The sequence below is a fragment of the Lepisosteus oculatus genome, chromosome 13, assembly GCF_040954835.1.
Source record: "Lepisosteus oculatus isolate fLepOcu1 chromosome 13, fLepOcu1.hap2, whole genome shotgun sequence".
Taxonomy (NCBI): Eukaryota; Metazoa; Chordata; class Actinopteri; order Semionotiformes; family Lepisosteidae; genus Lepisosteus; species Lepisosteus oculatus.
The window spans coordinates 7,693,883-7,719,922 of NC_090708.1; the positions used below are offsets into that span (position 1 = coordinate 7,693,883).

At 36.2% G+C, this 26,040-nt stretch overlaps 1 protein-coding gene across 1 annotated transcript in view; it reads right to left on the reverse strand.

Moving 5' to 3' along the window:
- The window catches only part of clstn2a (calsyntenin 2a), a 237,038-nt gene that overhangs the window by 68,622 nt on the left and 142,376 nt on the right, over positions 1-26,040 (reverse strand). Inside the window, exon 3 of the mRNA XM_015360922.2 lies at positions 1,922-2,117. Within this exon, the coding sequence (XP_015216408.2) occupies positions 1,922-2,117 (196 nt within the window). The remainder of the gene's footprint in view (positions 1-1,921; positions 2,118-26,040) is intronic.

Sequence of the window (26,040 nt, forward strand, 5' to 3'; positions counted from 1 at the left end):
GAATGGCTCTGCCTGTGTAGACCGTGTTTAAAAACCTCTTCTCCAGTTTATGCTATTAGATTGCTTTATCTACAGTATATATCTATGAACATTTAATATTTTCCTGTGTTCAGTTTTTAACACTCACATCTCGTGTTTTCTTTATGATTAGGATTTTTTTCCCTCTAAAAGTCTACTTTGAATGTTTAAACACAATTCAATGGGCTCCCTTATCGTTTTTTTTCTCCTATGAGATAAGTAGAGAGCAAAACAATACATTCCCCATTATGTACACTGAATTGTTCATTAGGATTTAGAATGTGTGCTTCATACTGAGAAAATTACCTAGACTAACCAGTAAATAAATAATAAATCTTTCATTCAAAGTCAATTTTACATAGAACAAAAGTCTAAAGGCAGCCAGACTCTTTACCTTTAAAGTAAAGGTTTTATTTTCTTCACAATAGTTCCCTCCCTCAGTCCTCAGAAAATGACATATAATAACAATAATAGCTTTTTCACAGTGGCAGTGGTTTTCTGTTATGTGCATTCATTACAGGTGAAATACAGGTCAGGTGGCCTTGGGATGCCACTGTGGTGATTCTCGTCGACTACTTGATGAGTATCTTTATTAAGAACGTTCAAAATGCTTGTCTTTTAAAAACACTGAATCTTTGGATAAGTCCCATTGAAATGTCATTTTCTGCACTTCATTACCAGCCATTTATAGTAAAAGAGCACTGAAATATTGTGCCTTAATTTGTATTTACCTTGCTCTTGTGGATGTCTTTTTAACATTTCCCTAAGTATAAAACATGACATTAAATCTCATTAGTACAAATCAGTTTATTTAGTGTAAGATATAGGAGAGCAATACAATCTTTCGTTTTCGGAAACTTGTAGTGGCACACTGCCCATCAAGGTGGCATCTACCACCTTTATAAATGCATTTGACAAAAATTTCTTATTCTGAACTTTGACAAATATACCATATGTTGCCTTTGCAGAAAGACATCCGGGTTGAACTGACTAAATAAACTTGGTGTGTATACAGGTTGATGCTCACTCACACAGTATCAGAAAAGAGAAGTCCCGTTATGGTGTAAAAATCTGGGTGTTCTGAAGAGTGAAGTCAGTTTTTACTCTGTCAGTGTTGATCCTGTCGCATCAGATCTCCGAAAGGCAATTTCCTTGACTGCTTTTATACTTGGGGCCAATATGTCAAGAGTAATTTGGACTATGCTGTAAGCACAGATTTGTATTTGAAAACTTGTCCCTGAAGTTAGTACTGTAGCTCCAATGAAGTAAATGTAACACTTGAGCACAGTGACTGTCCCCTGCCTTAAGGACATGAGTGAAGTAGGTCAACCACTGTGCACATTTTCAGCCAAATAAAGGCTTACCATGCAATACATTGACAAGCAAGATATTGATATTGGCTTTCTGAATAAAGAAGAACAGTAATTCACATCTTTCTCCTTCAGAATAAATTAATACAGTAATTGTCCACAGAACAAATGCACAAGAACAGAAAGAGCTATACTGTGGCATGAGTTCAAATGAACTGTTCCTAGTCTATGTTTGTTTTATGAAATAATAACTCACATTTACTATGATTCACTAAGTCTTGATTGTTCTTTCTGTATTTCAGAGTGGCCTGTCATGACAAAATGTACCAAAACACAAAAAACTCAATTCAAACTGCAAATTCACTTAAAAGGGGGGACAGGACTGGTGACAGATTTGTCACACTTTGCTGAAGGACTTGACAGGTTTTGATTTCCAATCGCAAAATCAATTTAATCCTGCTCTATTGAAGAAAGATGAGTGCTTTTCAGTGCTACGGTATTTTGTTTTCATTTACTTTTAATGGGTATGTAATGTACAAAAACCCCTCAACCTGAACAGCTGCTCAGAGTAAATACACGCTGCTGTCACTCACTTGTGTGACTTCTTCCAGTTTGTTCCGCTAGGCCCGGCTCCGCAGTCATACGCCTGAATGATGAATGTATACTCCTTTTGAAGTTCACAGTCAATTGGACTCTTCGCTCGGAGAAGACCCTCACCAGATGTCTTATTCAGCACCACGGCTTCAAAAGGTGCATCCTGCCCATGAATTTTAAAAGCGCAAATTTCACCTAAAGGAGCAGGAAAAGAGAGATTTTGTATTTTCAGTCAGGAGGCCTCAGATGTCCTTGGAAAACAGTGAGGAGTTGATCAGATATGCTTTGTAAATCTTAAATAATGCACAACCTAAAGATGCCATGAGAAGAACAGGCTTATGCTTTCTGAATACACAAACAAAACAATGTTACTTGGTTTATAATTTATATAAATTGATTCTCTAATGGAAATAAGACTTTTCTTCAAGGATTTCCTTTGAACTGTCACTTTCTATGGCATGTGGAATTCGGCTGCCAGACCCCTTCTGTCACTGTGTTCAGCTGGAAACCTTGTAACAAACCTACACTAGGTTAGTACACATTTCCTTTAACTAACTTATTCACTTACTGTACATTTAGCGTTATTAGTTACCTGCCATTAAATCACAGGGCTTCTATTTTTCCTTCTACGAGCTATTTCACATCAAGATTCCTGTATTAACCTTCTCACAGGATTCATGAATACATTTTATCCAGAGTGACTTACATTTGTACCTATTTAGAAAGCTGCAAATTTTACTTTGAGCTAAATGCCTTGAAGATTTTACTTTGAAAATTTAGAAGCAGTGTTTTTCCTTGCATTAAATTATAATACCCAAAACAGCAATCCGCGTACAGTACCATCAAAGGAATAATACGGAAGTGCAGACAGGCCCTTGACAACCCTCCCATTCAACCATCAAACTATTCATCTCTTTCACACTTTCCAAAGTCATGGGAGTTTTGTTAACAGCTCTAGCCAGATTTTGGGGAATCATGTTCTCAACCAGCTAGTGATATGACAAAAACACAGACCTGTAGTATCTGGATCACAGAGCCCAGCATGTGCTCAGAACAATTCCTTGAGAACAACTTGAGCCATTTGGGAGCCCTAAATTATTTTTAGGAACTTTATTAATCCAAGCAAGGTTTCAGTGTAATCAGTGGCAGATTCTAATGTACCTCACAGTTAGCAACAAGCTATTGTGTAGATTTTATGGGTCAAGGTCACTTGTATGTAACCAAGAGTCAGTAAACTCATTTAAACACATCTTGTTAACAGAATATGTTCCGCCATATTCCAACTGCTTTAGCTGTAAACATTTTCTCACTTATCTTAAGTCCATTAATTTGTTAACTGTAAAAAACAAACACAACAAAATGAATCAAAGTCACTTTAAGAAAGTTTACAATATTAGCACTTATGAAAATTAATGAGGAGAATGTCTCTCATTATCTTAAGGCATATCACAAGCAGTAGAGTTGTCTAATTATACTGTATGTGAGCCTTAAAATTAGCTTGTAATGCAACATTTAAGATTTTAGAAATCACTATGTAACTTTTGACCCATGGTAACTAATTGCACTGATATCATTAAAAACAAGAACAATAATTAAATTTCTTTCTGGCAAGGCTTTGTTGGCTCTAAACTCCTGGCAAATGCTGACAAGATAACTGATTTTCATTTTGACCCCATCACCCTCTTCCTGAAATGTTAAAACAATAATTTGACCTCCACAAATAGTGGAGGATACATGGCAGTTAAGATGGAGTTCAGGCTTCTGTTTCAATTTACTCTAAATGTTAGCCTTATCAAAAATAATGGCCAATACAATAGTGAAAGTAAAGAATAGTATATGAAAAATATGAATAGGCCTGCCAGTGTGTGGCACAACAGTTAAGGTTGGTAAGGAAGGATATAAATTTTGATGTCAGGAGACACGTTCAACGTATTTAAATGTTGTGAAAGGAAAAAAAATCAATATGAAAAATGAATATGTGTTATGGAGTGAATCCAGGATAAATATTCTTGTAAGAATAACGAAAAAATTGTCTTTGTGCTTGATATTTTAGTATACAAACCTCATTACAGATAAACACAGTTGAATTCAGTATTTTCTTTAATCTAAGGGAAAAAGAACAACTATAACAAAAGAAAAAACATGAATTCATGCCCGTGCAAAACAAATAACATCATTTAACAGCTCCTTACACAGCTCAAACTTCAAGCTGAACTGGTGAGGGTTTGCTGGATATGACAGTATGTTCAAATTATGACATTACATCATCCATTTCACCCTTCATTAGACAGCAATGTCTGCCATTCTGGAGAAAACAATGAGCAGAATGCTCGAACAGCAACATTCACCCTTCCATTCTCTACAAAGGTGATTGACAACAGTAAGAACAGTAGTCTTTGAAACACATTTGAGGGCTCCCAATAAACTGAACTATTAAGAAAGGTTCGGAACCAAAGATGTCAGATCCAAAGATGTCATGCAGCTATTTTAAGACAGTATCTGCTTCAAAACATGGTTGGGTATTTGGTTCCAGACTCCCACAGCAAAGTGTGAAAAAGTGCCCCTTGTTATCAGTTTCTAAACGCACTTTCAATTGTCCCCTCTAGCCTGTGTTTAATCGTTAATTCTAAACAATTCCGATGGGTTAACTTTGTTAATGCCCCTTGAGAAAAGGTACACTCTTGGAGCACAAGTTGAGTCCTATGGCCTAAATGTCTCGAGTCCAAAACTGCGCCACGTCACTTGCTGACTGTGCACGGAATCTCCAAGAGACAGTGTACAACTAGATGAGAAACTCGGGGGTAGATGTAGGAACTGCTGGCCACTCTTGAGACTTGCCAGACTCAGGTGTCTGCAGGCTTACAGTGATGCCAGTGACACATACAGTATGTCACTCCTCCATTTGATGCTAAACCTCCTGTCAGGTACCATAGGGAATCTAGCATGTTAAATTATGACTGGCTCTGTGGGTGGGCATGTCAAAGAGCACATAAGGAAATTATTGTTGTCGAACCAAGTGTTATATAAGCAAAAGTATATATGTCTATAAGCTCATATAAGTAAGTATCTAAGAAAATATTAGCCTTATGAATCAACCTCTGCTGTGTAAAAACATCCCAACTTAAAAACAGCTGACCTTTAAACTTAACTCCCCCAACCCCTGCTGTTTCTATGATCCTGAAACAGAAAGTGAAAACACATGGTACAAGTACAAACTACACAAACATTAGTCAAGATAGTTGTATGAAAAGAAAAGCTATAGTTCTGAAAAAGAAAGCCATAGCACCTCACGTGGAAAATGATATTGTTGAGAAAATTAAGAATTTTGCCAAGTTGTGTATTTGGAAATTTCCATTGTGCTGGTAAAATTCATATCAGGTTGGGAAAGGTTAATGTCTGGCATTGTCAAAGCAATCATCCAAAAAGGATCCTATAAAGTACTGGTATTGTACTCTTTGCCTGTCATCTGTAAATCAGGATCCAGATCAATACAGAGTGGGCATGAACTGTTACACCAAACACTTTTCCTGTAAAGCCTGTTTAAAATTGTACAGTATGCCTAGCTTTAGTGACTTGAAAGCAACCCAAATGCCTTGAAGGAGCAAATTCTTCACAGTGCCATCTTTTTGGCTCACAATAAAAGGGATTTCAGGATAAATCTTGCTCTAAATGCTGACATTACTTACAAATACCAAAACTACAATGCTTTACTAAAAGGATAATCATGGATCAATGAGAGCTCCCTTTCCAGCGGAAGTGAAGATGTCAATGACATGACATTGCTACCTCACGGCTAAGGAACTTTGTGAATGTACTGTACACAGCCCATTAATCTTACTTTGTAGTTTAGGATCACAAAGTAGACACAGAAAGCTACGTTCACGTCCTGATATTAAACATTGGCATTGTCAGCCTGCCAACACAGTTCACTCAGGGCAGTGTTAAGAAATTCCCTTCCTTTATATGCCATTAAATAAGCTCCTGCCCACCAGCCTCTGGACTCAAACTGTTTCAGATAAGTTTTAATATATAGTCCATTATACATTTATTTACAGTATGTCATGCATTCTTGTATTTACTGTTTTCGACCAGAACTACACAATTATGGCAAAAAAACAACATTAATGCAAAAAATGAGAGTAATAGATAGTGAACTGAAGGTTTTGGATTACTTTAAAAGGAAAGGCTGAAGGGTTTTTGTATGAAAATAATAAAAAAAAATATATGAATAACGTTAAAGAACTCAAAGTCCACAGTCAACCATTTCACTTGTATTCTGCAAAACCAGCTTCTCTTGGATCTTTAGTAAATCTAGTGTGGCCTATGGAGAAACACCAAAAACTATGACGTGCCATTAAAAAAGAAAATAGGGACAAAACAAAACAATATAATTACAACTCTGCAAAAACGTCCTTCTAGTCTGTCTAGTTCTGAGACAAATATTAACCCCTATAAATTGTATCGCAGTTTAATTTTTAATTAAAAAGGCACATCCTCCACCGAAAGAGCAAAGACACAGGCAGAATTCGTTTTATCTTCCAGTTGTACTTCCAGTAGCCCTCTTAATTACCTGCCAAGATTTTCTTTTCACTTCTTGAAGTTGAACTACTGTGACACTTTTCAGCTTGTCATCTAGGTTAGCGGCACTGTTCTATCCCTACGTAAAAAGCACTTGACAAGACTCTAGGAGAGTGGGGGATCTGGTGGTAGCTGTGATTGGTGCAGGGGTACTGACAGATACTTAATTCACTGAAATGACAGAACACGGCCACGCTTGGTTACCATTCCTGATGGGGGTTAATGCTTTCAAAGCAAAAGGTTCCTGAAGAAAAGCTTAGGTGAGTTGTTGCAACACAGGCCTGTGTAGGCTTTCTATGCTCAAATGACAAAGATAGAAAAGTCAATATGGCTTGATGAATTATGAAGACTTCTGAAGACTAGACAGAAATGTCCATACATAGTACCTGGGGAGTCAGACCAACTGCTCTGGACTGTAAGAAAATGTCTATAAGATGGCTGATAAACTGCAATGATCACAATGAGCCCCAAATGAGCTTCACTGAGCTATAATGATTGCAGAGACCAAGACTACATGTCTATACAGGATCCAATAAGATCAATGGATTGCTAATGCCCAGAAGGGTTTTCTGCCATGACTAGGGCATAAATGTCACTACTACATTAGAAGAGTCACTGAAGGATACAAACCAAAACAGTCCTGTGATCATGCTATGCTCATATTAACTATTATGGCATGCTTACTGTAACTGTTGGGGTAGGTTTTTCAAGAAAATGATGCAGACAACTTCCTCTTAGACATTAAATTTATACTGGAAATGATTTCAGAAAAAGAACATTTTGGGGGCACATAGCTGTTTTCAAAAGTTAAAACATCATCTACCGTTGTCTCTATAACAGTAATTTAGTCATAATGGTTTACACTGTATGACTTAAATAAAATGTAAGTAATTGATTAAAAAAATGAAATCAACATAACTAAACTGATGTCGATGGGTTTTTTCTCTGATTTGCTTCAAACAAAATCTGCAACATGGCTTCCTAAACAGAATTTTGAATTCAGTATGTTTCAGTCTCTCTGACAGTGGAGAGGGTTTCAGGGATGTTAATGAAGATGTAGAATAGTTAATGGAAACAGAAGAAATAAAATCAAAGTCATTCCATTAACCTGGTGTTAATAACAGAAGCATTCAAAATGCATTACAGATAACATCTGTTATTTTTCAGCTGAAATTTCGAAAAGAAACAAATCTAGGCAGGACAGAAGAACATCTGGGACAATTACCTTTTATTTTCTCATAAACATTAATTTTCTCAGGCAAAGCTTAAATGTATATTCAGTGTGCATGGAAGGTATTTGATGAAAACACTTGTTTTTCCTTTTTCAAATGAATATGTTAAAAGGATTCAATCACACTACACAGAATAAAAAGTTAAAAGACAATGATGCCATGTATTTTTACTTAAGTTATGACTTGTTTTAGTCATCTTATCAACAAAAGAGAAACGACTTTCAATTGGTCTCAGCACAGCTGTTTACAATCATAAGCCACCAATTCAATTCCAAGAAGATCAATAAAATTACACAGTCAATTTATAAACTAAAATTGCGGTTGGAAAAATCTGCAGACAAAATTTAGTAACACATATGATGAGAAAAATGTGTAAAGATTTTGATTTCCAGTTTTAATATGGTTGTTTAATATAGTCAAGGTCATACCTGACAATAATGTGATATGTTTGGGATTACTAGCCTAATTTGTTAAATGTTATTGGGTAAATATAATAGACTTTCTTTTATAGCACTTGAAATTTAGATTATATTTCTAAATGTCTGTATTCTACAATACAGAAAACAGAAATAGATGGTACCTGACCATAAGGCTAAGAAAGTATCCCTAATGTCTAAAAGATAATTTTAAAGAATGTACCAACAAATCACGATGCTCTACATGGATGCTGACCTATGTTCTTCATAGAGGACATAAACCATCACTCACATTCTCTGAATGAGATTGTGATATCTAGAAAGTTAGTTGTTTTAATCAAACAACTTGATTGTAAATTGTGGTTGCTGTGGAACTGCAGGTGGATTACTACAGGTGAAAAATATCCCCAAATATTCCTTGTTGTTATATACAGTATAGATGTTACAAGAAGAAAATATCACACCTTCCGGTGTGTTGTGTCATTTTCCATAGGAACGTATTCTGCATTTTTCCTTAAATATGTGTGCCAAGATTCAATGCTACATGGTTTATTATGCTTCTATAAATAACGTGTATATTAGTTACCACCACATTAGATACAGGATGAGAAGTGCTTCTTTATGAAACTGAATCCTTTCAATACTGGATATAGTAGACTTTTGTAATTTACAAAGGAAAAGAAAGGGCATCCAGTAAGTGTTTTGCAAATAGGGCCCATAGTTAATATTCTGAAGACAGAAATGCCCCTTTGTACTACTGTAGGTAACAAGCATGGCTAAAATCATCCTAATTTCTGGTTGTAATTTATTGTCCAGTGAATGGTAATTAAAAGTCTGGTATGGAAATTCTTAACTTATGGTGTCACCTAATGTATGTTTAAAGCTTTTGCTCATTTTGCAATGACACTCTTTACATCTTAAATGAAAATATAATTTGTAGTTTTCCTCATTTCAATTAAAGCATCATTTATTTTTCTAAGTAACAGTTATAATTTCTTAAATACTTATCTTCAAGTACCAAATGTTACACAAACTCTCTAAAACAATTATAATAAAATACAGACACCATTATCAACAGAGTGCTTATTTCTACCTACAGCACTTCTCTGAAAGGGACTTAAAATACTGAATCACTTGCACTCCCTAGTGACCACCAATGGCACAAATGTTTGAGGCAACTGCTGTGACTCACTTCATGGGACCTTCTGCAGAAAACAAAAATTACCTGGTAGTTAAAAAAATGTTATTGAAGGAAAGTTTGACTGTACCAGATTGTAGAGTGTATTATCAAAACTGTTTAACCTACTTTTTTTCCTGTTGGTTTAATAGCAGTAGCTCTTATTGATATGAAGCATGATTTTAGTTCTGAGGCCACATGAACTTAATATTGATAAAGTACTTATTACTCAGTCAGTTCTAATCAATTTCTCCAGAAAGCAGCACCTCTCAATATTTAAACATGGGATTGTTTTTCTTTTCTTTTAATAAATATGCCATGAAACAAACAGTATTAAGAAGTTAGAGAAGGTGCAAAAAAATAAGAACATTTTAATATGAGAAATATTAAGTATAGGTTAATTTTTATAAAACAATGTATTTTCATCAAATTCACCATCATGTTAAGTGCAGTAAATGAAAATAATATTCTACACATTTCAAATTAAAAGAATGTATGGTTGTTATACCAGATACATTTTTTTTTAAAAATCTACTGAAATACTTAAAAAGCGGTCTTTGTAGTATAGACAAATACAATTTCATGAATCATTGCAAAATTAAATTGACAGCACAATATGTCATTAGTGCTTATTTTCCATGTTTCTTTTCTGGCACCTTTACAGATGACAATGAAAGATTGTTTCAGAGGCAATTATCAAAAGGCACAATCCTTTTACAGCTGTGATGATATTTTTGACAGGTCTCAATTTAGTGACTTTTAAATTAAAACCCAGCATTCATTACCCACTATTCTAAATTTGCAGTTACCCAAAATGTGCAAAATTTGGATAATTGCAACCCATAAGCAAGTTCTTGGAAACAAATTACACCAACATTATTTCAAAGAGGTGTTAAAAATGTGTTTTGTCTTTAATGCAATATGCACAGTCTCAAGGGTATTTCAACTGTGAATGGTTTACATTCCCTAAGTATTATCCAACAGTACCTTCACATCTTCATTAGTTACCCTTGATGGATAAAACAAACTGAACACTCAGTGATGTTTAACTGTCAACTTGTCACGATCGTAAACCCCTCCTCTTAAGGACACCCCAGCCCTTCCTTGTTTGATACTCATCTCCCGCACCTGCCTCCGGTTCCAGCCCCCCGTGCTATATAAGCCAGACGTTCCTGCCTATCGGGGCTCAGCTTCGGAAACCCGCCTACCCGCGAGTCCAGGAGCGACTCGACGGCATAGGCTTCATCACGGCGTCCTGACCTTCTGAGTCCGGGATTAGGGGGCGTCTGGTCCCGTTACCCCCTTTTATTCCCCCGACCCTCCGCCGGATCCCGCTCCGGTTTTTAACTCTGTTTGTCTGTCAGGATGGATTACCCGGTCTTGGACATTTGCTACACTCCCGGATTTGCCTCGGACTCCCTTGGACTGTTTGCCTCGGCCACACCTCCCCCGAACACCAGTGCACCATGGACACGCCCCCTGTTTTCCTTCCAGCCCCCCTGCTTGGGCGGAGAGGTGGCTCTGTGGCTAAGGATCTGCGCCTGTGACTGGAAGGTTGCCGGTTCAAATCCCACGGCCGGCAGAGGAATCCTACTCCGTTGGGCCCCTGAGCAAGGCCCCTAACCCCAACTACTCCAGGGGCACCGTACAATGGCAGACCCTGCGCTCTGACCCTAAGCTTCTCTCCCTGTCTGTGTGTCTGTGTCTCCATGAATGTGAAAAGTCGAATTCCTAATGCAAGAAATTGTATAGGGCTAATAAAGAAATATTACATTACATTGCACGCCTTTATCCCCGTGTTTACCTCACTTCCCCCTTGGGTTGTGTTGTCTGCACAGGGTCCTGAAAGAACGCTTCGTGACACAACTTAAGGCTGATGGCCAACAAAACAAGTCAATTTTCTCTGGCATTCGTCATCAGTTGCTTCATGTGACTTTTTAGTTAAAACTCTGGCTTTGTACTTTGATGTGTCGGTGTGCAATATTCATGAGAATTTCAAAACTCATATCTTGTATCAGTACACTCTGTATATGTGTAAAGTATATGCATCTGTACTGTATAAAGAATTATCGTAATAAAAATAGAGTTGTTGATGCAACTGCTATTCCTCATTAAATAAACCCTTTGCAGACATTTTGAAATGTACTAGGATTCCAAAATGGCAAAGAAAGCTGTACAACAATGTTAGATGAAAATCAGAGCCATTTTATACCTGCTTCTCTAAAATATCAGTGCAAAAAAAACAACCTAAAATGTAACAGGATTTGTCAGAGGCTACAGGCCTGTTACTAAAGGCCATAGTAAATAATATCTCTTGGAATCAGTCATCACAATTTTCAAGCTCTGGTCCTTGAAAGAGACATTTAAGGAGCAAGACAATTTAGCAGCATAAGGGAATATTATCACAGTGAATTGTGCACTGATCTTTGTGCCTTTCACAGAGTTAGTGCAACATATAGGAAGTTACATATACAAAGGATGAGCAACATTCTTTAAAAAATGTTCAATTTGTTTTAACAGATGTTTTTTAAAAAAAAAAACAGTTTAAATGAATGGTAAAGTGCTAAGAATATTATCCTCTGAGACACGAAAATGATTAGAACACACTGGTCTACAAAGTCATGTGATTTCGTGTCTTCCGCTGTTCAACAGCTGGAAGTCTTCCATAGTGGGCTATCTTACTTTATAAATGCAGGGATTTGTGCAACTTGTCGTACTTTCAGCAGGCTAGAAAGCAACTGCCCTTTTTGACTAATACAAGACCTATATTTTTTGTGCCTAAATTGTTTCTGCCGACACACTTATTTTATTATTTGAGAAATACAGTGTTTCATCATAGAAAAAGTATTTGTAAATCCATCATTTTTATGATGTTATGATAATAATTAATTATGTCATTGTTGATGGGGGGAAAATAGAATGTGTATGTTTTTTCTCTGAGATTTACTGTATGAATCTGTTCCCTCAGTAAAGAAGCAAAGTTATTTAATTTTTTTTTTGCCCTGAAGCAAACTGATATTAGAACAACTCAGAGAAATAAATGCCTAAGGTCAGAATGGGTATTTACGAGCCACTAGCTCCAAGAAATCACTGCTGCTCTACATTCCTTTAATAAAACACTACCTGCTGAGTCATTCATATGTAAAACTAGGAAAAAACAATTTTCTAATGGTATTTCATATAATGCTATAGCAAATGAATTAAATGGAAATCTAGAAATCCAGGTACAGTATGAAAGCTTTTATAAATCTGGGTTCACTTTGTGAGTGTTTTTGTAAGTGTTAGAAACAAACAGCATTCAATGTTAATTTAAATGATAGCTCTATAATTTATTATTGAATATGAAATACATATTCCAAAACTTCTTCCATGTAGCCTCCCTACCAGCAGTCTGTGTTAATTACCATTACCATTAGGAAATATCTATAGGAACAGGAACCATTTCTGTACAGTTACAGAGTACTAATACACGAAATATAAAAATCATAACTTAGTTATATGAAAAGCCTTTTTTTAGTTTTTTCTTTCCTCTTTTAAAGATTGTTTACATTGTGGAGATACTGAATACATACAAAACAATTAAAATTAATTGTAAGCAGAGTTTTGAATGTGGCTAAGCCATGTAAAGGAAAAGAGTGTAATAGTTATGATACTTCCCTTCCTATTTACTTTGCATTTGATAGTAATGCCATGTTTTTAATATGTTAAGATAGAATGCACAAGATCATAATAAGGCAATAACAAGTCCAGATATCATAGGATATATTTTTTTTCTTAATTCAAAATAATGTTTGTGGATTCAGACAAATCAAGACTACAATGGACTACAAATGATGGAATGTTTACATACAGTAAGACACAGTGAGATGTTCCACAAACCAACTGGTCATCCAGCAGAAAACTATAATATTTTCTAGATTAAATGCAGAATAATTCAGAGTCACTGTGGTCATTCTGGTTCTGATTACTGATTACATTCTGATTTCTTTAACAACCTCTAGAAATAAAGCAGATTGCTGTCTGCAATAATTTTCCCTAGCACAAAATGATATCCTACTGTATGGCAAAATGACACCCTTACAGTTGTAACAGGCAGTCAAAGGGCTAATTAGCTACAGACACCAGGTAAAATCATAAGTGAGATTCCTTGATTAATGGTGAAATATAGTTAAAATCTTGTTTAACATTGTACCTACATGAAACTTTTCAGATCCTTAAATTCAACAGATCAATGAACAGAAACAGCTTTCCTGGAATCACTGAAGGTGTGTCAAGATGTTTTAATTATTTGTCTTATGTTAGGTTTGTCTGGCACATTAAAAATAGAAAGCAAATTCAGTCTGCCAATTCAGGCATGCTATGAATAAACAAGATCTTGCTTATCTCAACAAGAGGTCTGTATACACAAGGCACAGCTTTTGCATTGTACAATAGAATCTGGCATCTTTGCAAGACATGATTAGGTTATATCATTTCCGGGATTACCTAGATTATAAGAGGTGATATTGGTTTTATTTTAGATGGATATAAAACATCTTTGTATTACAAAGGTTTTACAGAATCAAAATGAGAAAAATTGATTATTACATAACATCAGTAATGGCAAATAACATGATCATGTATGTCCTACATTGCAGCCTTTTGAAGAAAGGTAGAGAAATGCATTTCTATGACAGCATCTAAATCTAAGTGTGTTTAACAATGATGTAGCCCAGCTATGAGTAGTGGAATACTTAATCTCTATAGTCTTGCATCCACTGACAGACTCTTGAATGCTGGCAATGTCTATGAAGAAATTACATTTTATCAGGGAAATTAGAAGAAGATGAAAGCTTTTCATTATGTTAAGTTTACAGCTAGATCATTCCCATATATCTTCTTCCAAAATGCGATTTATTCTGCATCATCAGATGTATTTATCTTGTGCTCAATTTTCATCTACCATTTAAATACCAATCTCGCAACAGCTTTATAAAGTAATTTATAAAAAACGAAAATAAATCATTTTGCTATGTGATTAACAAGTCTTAAGAATAAAGACAAAAGGTGCTGCCTGTTCTGTGCAATGATAATGATGTTAACATAATGAGAGCAGTCTTCTAAAACACATTAGCTTCAATACATCTCTAAACAAAACGTTATAAAGACAGAGAACGATACATTAGGGAGAAGTTCCTCTTGATATACATTATATATAAATAGATGAATTCTATGATATAACCAATATCATTGAACTTTTAAGTAACTCAACAGTGCAGACTAGTCTTTATTGATTGGTACTGTATATCAACAGCAAGAAATTAAACTTGGTGATAGGACGCCAAAAGAATCATATGAAGACTCATTGCTTCTCACTGTGATTGGATTAACAGACAGTTAAAACTCAACAGAAAATAAAAGAAGTACACAGTTAAAACTCCTAGTCATCTACAGGATCTTCAAAGGGCAGATTTATTATAGAATGAAAAGAAGAAAGTGTCTCTAAGATCTCAGTGCAGACTGAGCCATGCACTGCAGGTAGTGTCAGTATGAGGCTGGGCCTGTTCATTAGCTGTGACTGAAATCCCCTAATGCATCACAGCTGCACTGGTCTCATCTTGGTGGGGTTGCTGGGTTTTTTAGGCATGCTCAGAGGCTTCCTGATCCTGCGGCATTGGAGGCCAACCTTGCTGGAGGAGATTTGAATTTGTGATTCATTGTGTTGGACTTCTTGTGTGTGGATCAAGGCAGAATTGTTGTTTCAGGGGTAATGAGCACGTCCATTTACTGGCCTTGAGATACTGCAGCAATGGCAATGAACACTTCGCAGGTCTTTTTAGGTTGGTCCTAGTGCTCATGTGTCTTGGAATCCACCAGGATCTGGACTCTCCATGTGGATTTCAGGATTGGGTTTGCACACGTGCCAACTTTTGATACTGTGCATTGCATTTTGGACCTCTCACTGATAGTTTAGTTACAGATTGGTGTTTAGTTCAGACAACGTGGCATGCCTGAACTCCTGTGTCACATGGTTGTAAGCTCCCCTCTCTCATCAGCATGTTGAAAGGCTGGGGATTCACATTTTGGCAGATATTTATGGTGGAAGCGGTCTTTCGCTAAATCCAGGACTTGCAATCTGAGCACACCCACGCTGGTTGCTCTTTCTTTTTTGGCTTGAATCTCTGTTCTGTAATGTGTGCATATAGTGCCTCCAGAGAAGCAGGGTCTTCTGCACACCTGTACGAGGCCAGGAGGTTTGGCCTTCTCTGTTTATGTTTTTTCTGTTGCAGGCTTCATGCAGGCCTTTGGCACCTGTTGCTATTCAGAATTGGAATGTGTCTTGGGGTGCTGTGGCAGACAGGTGTTTGCTGCACAGTGCCCCTCTTGTGGCTCTCTGACACTTGTGGCAGTACTCTGAGGAAAGACTCGGAGGAGCCATCACTGACAATGATAGTAAGATAAGATAAGATGACTTTATTGGCCATGTATAATTTCTGGCATTAGGAATTTCTCTTTTCGCATACCCCAGCTTGCTCTCCATCAGACACACAGGCACACAGATGGGGAGAGAGACGCTTGGGGTCAGAGCGCAGGTTCTTCCATTTATATGGTGCCCCTGGAGCAATTGGGGTTAAGGGCCTTGTTCAGGGGCATGACGGAGTAGGATTCCTCTGCCTGCCGCAGGATATGAACCAGCAACCTTCCAGCCACAGTGCCACCACTCCACCACAGTCCTGCACTCCTATCACTATCACTGCAGGAATAGTGAGTGTTGCAGTGATAGTGGTGTTCTTGTTTTATTCTAAGACATTTAAAACTAAGTAAAAGAAAATCTGACTCACAAAAAGAAAAATAAATGGTGATTTCAACACTGGGCTGGTCCCCTTCATTGTTTTCATCTGGAACAAGGTGTTCTACACTGCACATGTAAAATTAAAAACATAAAGCATGTAGTGTTGCAAATGTTTAGTTATTACTGTAAGATGAAGAGTTGTCTAAAAAGTATTTTACAGTAAATTAAAGAAGCAAAACAGGAATTGATGCAATATAGAATTCAAAAACTGCTATTATAAATTGATTTATAGAAGTTTTCAAGTTGCTTTGGATACTGGAGGAATAAGACTAGCAGATATATTGGATTTGTTTTGTCAAACATTTATGAATATCTATTTAAGAGATACTCTGAAGTTAGAAGGACCTGTAAACTGTATACTTAAGAATCTTCACCTGGGTGGTGAACCAGTGATTGCTTCGCACAGTATATTTTATTTTATTTATTCATGTTATTATTTGTAGTTTTTATTGATATAGAAAGCAATTCTATGTATAAAAGTGTTTCCTTATTTCACTCACCACTGTGTGCTAGTTAACTATTAACATTGCAGACTAATAAATGTTCCTTTCCACTCATGTTATAACTATTATTGTCTTCTGTCACTAACATTTCCTACATATACTTTTGTCACATTCTGAAAGACCAAATGTGTTTACTACTTAAAGGCAATTACAAGGTTAAAGCTTAAAGTCTGACAAAAAGTATTATGAACCTGTGACCTTGGCACCCACAGCATTGTGAAAGTCAATGGCTAGGAATTCATTTGTAAAGCACTTTCTTTCCATTATGTCCTACTGAACAAATTGATTTTCTGCAGTTACTGTGGTGATTTCTTCTAGCTAAACTATGACATTCATCTGCAGTTAACTTAATGAAAGACTAATAATCTGAAGAATCACTGTGCTGATTCCATTTGTGAAGCAAGCAAGCTTAACATTTTACCACCTTTTTAAAGATCTGTTTGCAATATAACATAATTTATGGAAAGTTTCTAGACTTATAGTTTTATGTTGTCAAACTTTTAACTATCTTTTGAATTTTGTTCTAAATGAAAAATAATTAAAGTTATTATTAATATATATTAATTCTTGTAAATGATAAAATGTAGAGAATTTCCATTATTGATTTACAGAATTTAAATCAACAGAAATTATTCAAATATAGTGCAGGGTTAAGGTGCAGCAATGTCTTCACATAAACTTCCTCAGTTAAAAAAAAAAAACATTAGAAGTAAATTTGCATTTGAAATATATCCAGTAAATATAACACTGGACATTGAAAATATAAAATACCAAACAATTAAGAGCAATTCCGCTTAGGTGTAAGACCATCAGTAATGTCAATCTATCAGACAAGACACCAGATACAACAATAAAAACAATGTTTTGTGCAGTACTGGCATTTTATACTTTCACTAGAAAACAGTCATTCTCCAGAACTTTTTTTACTGCATTTTATGTAATTTCATTTACTATGGAGAAGAGAGGATTTTATAACATATTTAAAATCCATACATGTATAGGGCCTGATTTCACAAGTCTTTCATCTGCATCTCAATGGCTTGAAAGCTAACACATATGATAAAAATCACTTTTCCCCTATGTCCTCAAATATTGATTTTCAATGTTATGTTATTTCAGTTTATGAATAAGAACCTAACTAAAAAATAGTTCAATAAGGTAGTTCAAATCAGAAATCACATAATAAACATATGCCAAGAACTGCCCTATTCTGAGAGAGAATGCAATTATCTAAGCATCACACACCACAATGCTTTTGTTCCCCTTTCAAGCAAAGAATGTATTCATCAATAATACAGAACCACCAAGAACTGCTGTGTTATTAATGGAGGAAGCACTCCAGGTAAAGATGCATCAGCAGAGCCAATGGCCAAAACAGATTAACTCTTATTCAGTCAGTACTGTATATGAATAATGTACTGTATCTTCAATCCACACATACAGTATACAATGGCTCTCAAAAGTATTCACCCCCTTGAACTTTATACTATGTTACAATACACAGTAGAATCACAATGTATTTATATGGAATTTTTTGCCATTGATCAACACAAAACACTCTATAATCTCAAAACAAACTAAATACTACAGATCCTCCTGAGTTAATTATAAATATAAAACCGAAAATAATTGATTGCTTAAGTTCTGCCCCCTTTACTATGACCCTCTTAAATAGGCTCTGGTGCAACCAAATTTCTTTAGAAATCACATACCAGAGTCCAATGAGTCCATCTGTTTAATTAGGGTGATTCACATGAGTTCAGGATATATACACCGCTCTCTGGGAGGTAACACAGTTGATTAGCACAGTTCCCAACAAAACCTATACCATAAAGACATATGACGTTTTAAAGTGAATCTGGGTTTGGGTTATTGAAAAGCCCCAATCGGCAGAAGGGTACAAGAACATTTCCAAGGCATTACATATCCCCTTAAGCACATTAAAGTCCATTATAAACAAATCTAGAAAACTTGGCGCAAATGTGCAACTGTGAAGAACAAGGTGCCCTCAAAAACTAGGTTTCCAGGGTTTCCAAGTGCACTAGTCAATGAGGCCATCAAGAAGCCTGTGACAACTCTAAAGGAACTGCAGTCTTCCATGGTTAAGATGGGAGAAACTAAGCACATGACAATTGCCTGGGTACCTCACATATTTGGGTTTCATGGGAGAGAGAAAAAAGTCATATCAAATCTTAACTACACTACAGTCATATGGGAAACTCTGAGACCAAGTGAAAGTCTGTCTGGTCTGACAACACCAAAATTGACCCTTTTTGCCTCAACAGTAATTGTTATTTGGTATAAGCATGACACTGAACATCATCCCATGAATACCATCCCTTCTGTGAAGCATGGATGGTGGTTACAGTACCGTGCTAAAGGGATGCTTCAGTACTTCACAGCCTGGAAGACTTGTGAAGGTAGAAGAAAAAATAGATGCAGCAAAGCGCAGAGAATTCCTGGAGAAAAATGTGCTGCAGTCTGCAAGAGACCTACAGTAGGATCTGGAAGAAGGTTCATCTTCCATTATGACAATGATCCAAAACACATAGATGAAGCCATGCTAGAGTGGTAAAAAGAACAAACGTCAATGTACAGGAGTGGCCCAGGCAAAGCCCAGACCTCAATCAAATCAAGAATCTATGTCAAGAGTTGGAAATTGCTATTAACACACAGTTGCCAAGGAGTTATTAAAAATAGTCTGATGTTTTTGTGTTCTATACAATTCTTACACTATATAGATTAAATACATTATTGTATAGTGCTAAATGTTGCTCGGGAGAGCTTGCTCAGACATGAATAAATGAATAAACATTGGAGGTTTATTCTAAAAGCTTGCAATTCATCACAGGGAACAATCACTCTCATTTTGACTCATTTCAGTCCAGAAGGTAAAGTGTTAAAAACCCATCTCTTTGTGTACGATCAATAAGTTAATCATTATGAATGCGTTTTTAAAAGCAATACTCAAAAACACACATCAATATTTCTGCATGACAAGCCTTAATTTGTAATCATTTAAAAATGAGAAACAAAATTCTGCAATTATCCCTGAAGTCACAATGCACAGTAATCCACTGTAAAATCTAATGTGGGATTTTTTGTTCTGACCTGTTTCACTATTAACTGTTCTTGCACAGAGCATGATAAGCCTAAAGTAATGCTACTGGGCAAAACAGGAAAATAAACTCCCACTTTCCCTATGTGACAAGAATACTGATTGAGAGCAGATTGTCTTCCACTCACATCAAATACTTAACATCCTATTACTGTATGTGAGTTAGAATGCTGAAGCAATGCTGGCACAAATGAAGTGAAATTCTTGGATTTTTGTCCTATCAAAGCTGCTGGTTAATTCTACCCTAATAAAGTACTTAACACTATTGACTATATCACTATTGATACAGAAATTGAGAACGTACTGTATTTACCATTAAACCATGAGTTACATCATTCTGTTATATTTCATATTTCTGCCCAAAGTACCTAAGAAAATCACACTTTGCAACCTTGTTATAATAGTTAAGTACTGCTAAACATTTCCTTCGTCTGTCTCCTAATCAAATTTGTTTCCTACAAATAGAAAAACATATGTCCTTGGCAGGAGATTTTAAAACAACCTAATCCCCTACTGTGACCATATGTTTTCAGCAATTTGTATCATTCATGGGTTTTAAAATATCGGAATTTCCTAATTTAGATCCCAGGCTGTACATGAATAATGCTGATTCTTGAGCATATCCCAAAAATACATATTTAAATGTGAATGCATCTCCTTGAACCTGACATTTTGCATTAGTACACACTCACTCTTGGACACTGAGAACAGTACTTTATTTATTTAGGACCACGTGAACATCAACACTAGCTTAAATACTTAACATATTAAAAAGTAAAGAAAATTTAAAAAATCACTACAGTGGCTATGGAAAAATGCTACCTTGTTGTAAGCGAAAGGGCTGTGAAATGAACTTATAGGGTCTAATGTTGCCAAAGATAAATAAATCCTATGTTACTCACTTCTGGTAACATCAAGTTAATGATCCAAAGACCCACCAGTAGCAGTGGCTGAGGTCTTGTCCTGAATTCTGTATTGAGTTTCAAGTCTTTCTTTGGGTCAGGATATTTTGAAAGCCTCCATAAAAACCTACCCAGCACTGTTTTAGTTCCAGACAAAAGTGATTTCCATCTTTATGTCTATATACTGTATTTATGTTAGTAAAATATAGAATAGATATAACATATTCCAAGCATACTCAAAATTGAAGAAATATAGTTCAATATTTTTAAGTTGTACAAGCAGCTTATACTAAGCAATGATGACAAAGTAACCTCCCTATTAAGGCAGGAGACAAATAGCCTTGCAACCTTCTTTGATGTGTCTTTGAAGAAAAAAAGAATCAAGATCTCCATTAATTGAATCCTTAGTTTTTGTCTGAAAATCTGAAAATTGGAAGCTCTATGTTTCATTAACAGCTTTAGGGTATGTATGATTTTTTTTTCCAGTTGTGTGACATCTACAATTGGAAAAATGGTGAATTATTTTGATCTCAACTCATTAACACAACAAATCAACAATTTATTTATATCAGGCGGATGATTGGGTATCCTCTGTAAAAAGGCATATTACCATTTGGCATTTAATTTCAAATATTTAAAAAAGAAGGAAAAAATGAATTAGATTTATAGATCTCTAGAGATCCAGATCCATATAAAATAACAATACGTTAAACATGAGATTGGAAAAAGCAGCCCATGCAGAAAAAAAGTCAATAACAATTTACTTAACCAGCAATAAATTGCAAACTCAAACTAAGGCTTAGAGCAATATAGGGGAAACGAATAAGGAGCAATAAGAAATCAGTTTACTGAGGTGGTGGTGGGAGGGGATCCTAATCTTATAGAGAAACTTGAAAACAAGATTGAGATAAATTACATGCTAGGCACTGCTAGTGGCAATGTCATGGCAAAATGCTTAAGCCACTGTCTTTTAAAAGTGTTGTACTGCACCACAATATTTGGGGACTTTTCAATGTGAGCTTAAAGGGATCAAGAATAAAGAGAATGGCCTAATGCTTTTGCATGTTTACAAAAAAAGGATAAGACAATTTATTACCAAGAGTCTAGATGGGGATTTAAAATGATATATTTCAACACAAGAGAATATTCCAAATGATCTGCATTACAATAATAAAGTAATTTGACTAAAGTAATGTCAGACTTTGAAGCACTAGATCCATTCTGGGAGCTTAACAAGTCACAGATCAATGTTGAGTCTATATTCATGTTTGATTAAACCTTGGCTGGCTGCAAAACATACTGTCAAACTTCATTTGCCCTTTAAAGGAAAATGTTTTTACGGACTCTGGTTCTCAATTAGCACATTAGGAGTTAGTGTTCACCAGCTTGCACTTCACTTAGGGAAAAAACAATATGAACAAAACATACAGTAGAGAAACCTGAGCCCACCACTCTGCTACCATTATTGGATTATTGCAAAAGAAGCTAGGGCATATATACAGAGACAACACCAGACCAATATTGGATGACTGAAAGTGAACCTGTAATGTTTCTATATATTTAAAAGACAACAACTTTTTCTTTAGGAAACACAAGCTATTGAACACATATCCAACTCTATTTACTGTATGTACCATCAGAAACAAACAGAATATGTTACATCAGGAGTTCACACAGTACAGTACATATTCATACATCTCAAAATGTCTTTATAAGTAAGGTGTAAAGTGTTATGCAAAGAAGCATTTGAATTTAGTATGAATATCAGCAACTCCTTGAAGATTAAAGTATTTTCTGGACGATACTCACTTTCAATGGAAGACAACTGAAATCTTATTTCCCTTGCAACGAGACCAGCAGTATAGACTTAGCCCCTAACAGATTTTGCACTGCATGGCTGCAAAAAGCAAGTTCAAAGAAGAAGATAATAATTTACATGAAGGTCTTTTTAGGATACTATTGGTTGTGTCATTCTGCTTATCTGCTAAAACACTTATCATTTATTTTTATATTAGAGCCACAAATGAAATTAAGGAGTCTGAAGCAGAAACTTTAAACAGTTAGCACTTTAAAATGAAGGATGACTCTGATAAATGTTTCTGCTTTGGAGATTTCATTAGGAGGCTAATAAGTGACAGCATGCCTCAGCATTTACAGAGATGTAATCAACGAATACTGTCTATGCCCCTGAAAAAAAACCCCACAAAGTGTTCAAAAAGTTAGAAAGAAATGGTCTTTAGGATGTCAATATTATCCAAAGTAGTAAAGAAGAAAGAATCACAACAATAATAATCCTTTTTTGCAAAGTTTTATTTCATTTTACAATGGACTGACTCATAAAAATGCATTAAAGGTATATCATTTTAATGGTTACTTTGTGCCACCTTTTTGCTTTGCAACACTAGAACAGGTTTTGAGCACTGATTGATTTCTTTTACTTTCCCTCATCCATTCCTCTGTCACCCACCTAAAGTGCCTTTCAAACACAGCCACACTTCTGTTAACACTTTTCAGCATTACTAATTGGTTGTTGTAGCCAAAGGCAGAAAGCACAAGACTAAATTCAAGCTTGCGGATTTTTATTTAGAGCTGAAAAACAAAGTTTTCAAATTGTCTCCAAACACAAAGACTCTAAGCCTTCAGCATTTCTTATAGTTAAATTCCCAGATACTGTATAATTCAGTTATGTCTTTGAGGCATGCCTCTGAACAAACACAATGAGCAAAGTTCAGTTACCTCCTCAACAGTTAGAATTGAAGATGACTTAATCCACAGGGGCTTTTAAACCTAATTAATAAATCTGAATCTGATATAAATTTGCAATTTAAAGGTATTCAGAAATGGTGCCAATTAGCTCATTTAAAATAATGTACAATATGCTGCTGTTTAAATGTGGTTTGAAATGAATAATCCTGTTTTCTGCTAAGTTTAGTTGATCCACACATTGCAGACATTGCAGACATACAGTATTGCCCTGCAACTCACAACTGACAGCCCACTGGAGCTCAGCAGGTGTGAGCCTGGTCAGTACCTGGATGGGAGACCACCTGGGAAAAACTAAGGTTGCTGCTGGAAGAGGTGTTAGTGGGGCCAGCAGGGGGCACTCACCTTGTAGTCCATGTGGGTCCTGATGCTCCAGTATAGTAACGGGGACACTAAACTGTAAACAGGCGCTGTCCTTCAGATGAGACATAAAACTGAGGTCCTGACTCTCTGTGGTCATTAAAAAATCCCAGGGCGTGTCTCGAAAAGAGTAGGGGTGTAATCCCGGTGTCCTGGCTAATTTTCCCATTTGCCCTTACAAATCACAGCCTCCTAATAATCCCCCTCTATGAACTGGCTTAATTTCTCTGCTCTCCTCCCCCCTGATAGCTGATGTGTGATGAGCGTTCTGGCGCACTATGGCTGCCGTCACATCATCCAGGTGGGGCTGCACACTGGTGGTGGTGGAGGGGAGTCCCCATTACATGTAAAGCGCTTTGAGTGGAGTGTCCAGAAAAGCGCTACAGTATATAAGTATAAGCAATTATTTAATTATTATTAGTAGAAGTTACAGATTTAATTGTTATGTTTCTTTTATTTTTTAAAGGACATCACCGTCCAAAATGTCACTATGGACACTAGAGTGGCTCAGCCAATAAAATCGTTCCTCCAGAGTTCAGGGAGCTCCTGTATAGTCCGGACATCATAGGAATATGAATTTTTAGTTATCAGTGACTGGGATTCCTAGAATCACAATGCACAATCTGGGTGGAATGAGTCACAGTGTATCCTTTCCTTGCTGTGTAACAGCACCCCATAGACTTGTAGCAGTTTGTTAGTGAGAGCTGCATCACTTCTCCAGCTCATAATCACTATAATCACTCTGTTGTAGGCACTATGGGAGTGAAATTAGAGATTTGTTCTGATGGTGCAAGTATCAGGGTAAAGTGTCCCATCTGTGATGGTACTGTACGCAGATTTGGAAGAAAATTAGTCTGTGGCTGAGAGGTTAGTGATGTTTGAAAATCAGCTAGTCCTCAAGGTTAAAAAATAAAAATTGGAATTTGTTGAATTTTTGTAATTTATAAGACTAAAACATCCATTCCTTTCCATTTTTCTTTAGAAATGAACTAATGTCTGAAGCATAGGAAGTTAAATGTATTTTATGAATTATTATACCTACACATAGCTTCATTAATCTGAATATAACTGCTATATGCATTATAATAATCACATTTGGCATCTATATGGAAAATGATCAAGAAGGTCCATGAGTTCTGACCCTAGGATCCTGATTCATAGGGTGGAGGAACTGTGGAGTTTTCCTTTTGACATTCCTGCTGTTTTCTTAATTTCCACTTCTCTTCAGTCAATGGGGCTGGAGGAAGTTCCTGACTTGACCTGGTCAGGGCTTTTCAGGATTTTGAATATCTGAACCAAGTTCCCCAGAAAGCTTCTCTTTCCCAGGCTGAAAAGGTTTTCATTACAGCAATGGTCTGATTGTTGCAATAAGGTTTGTAGGGGAGGGAGATTTACAAGTACAGCTGCAAATCTGAGCCTTAAGTCCTGCAGTGACATATTGGAGAAAGTCAATCTTTTTAGTCATGAGTAGAAGAGATTGTGAAGAAGATTATGATTATTATATTGAAATAATTGTATTATACTAATAAAAGATTAAAAGGTATAAATACAATTCATGCAGGAGAATTCCACAAAACTAACACTGAAACACAACCCAGAGGAGGCAAGTGGAAACTGCACAGAAGTTCACTCAAAACAGAAAACGGGACGGCCTTCTTTAACCAAAGGGTTATCTGAGCATGGAACAAGCTGCCCAGCAATGTTGCTGAAGCCAATATCTTGGCTTACTTTAAGAAACAGCAGGGTGACATTCTTAAATAATTAGCCACTAAAACACCTAGACGTTAGATGGGCAATGTGGCTTCTTATTGTTTGAAACTTCTCTTGTGTTCAGATCTTTGTATGAGTAGATTGTTTAAAAAATAGTGTGGTGCAGGAAAACAAACATGGTAGCTTAGTGATCAGTCATCACGCTTAATCTGACAAAAGATATAACATACCAAAATAACTGGTAATATGGTATATGGTGGAATTATGGTAATAACTTCCATGTGTATAAACTTTCATCTGTTTCATCCTATTCTTGTGATCCAAAGAGTGCAGAGTGTCGCTTTGAAGACAGATCTCAAGGCAAACTCAGCTGTGATGGATGCTTATGAAATAAAAAAGACCTCATTTATAAACTGTGAGCATGCAAGTCCCCTTTCCAAACTGAGTTCAATGTTGAGCCATGGCTGACCGAGACCCCGTCAGTCATCTCTTCCCTCAAAAAAGTGGACAATCTCAGAAGTTCTACA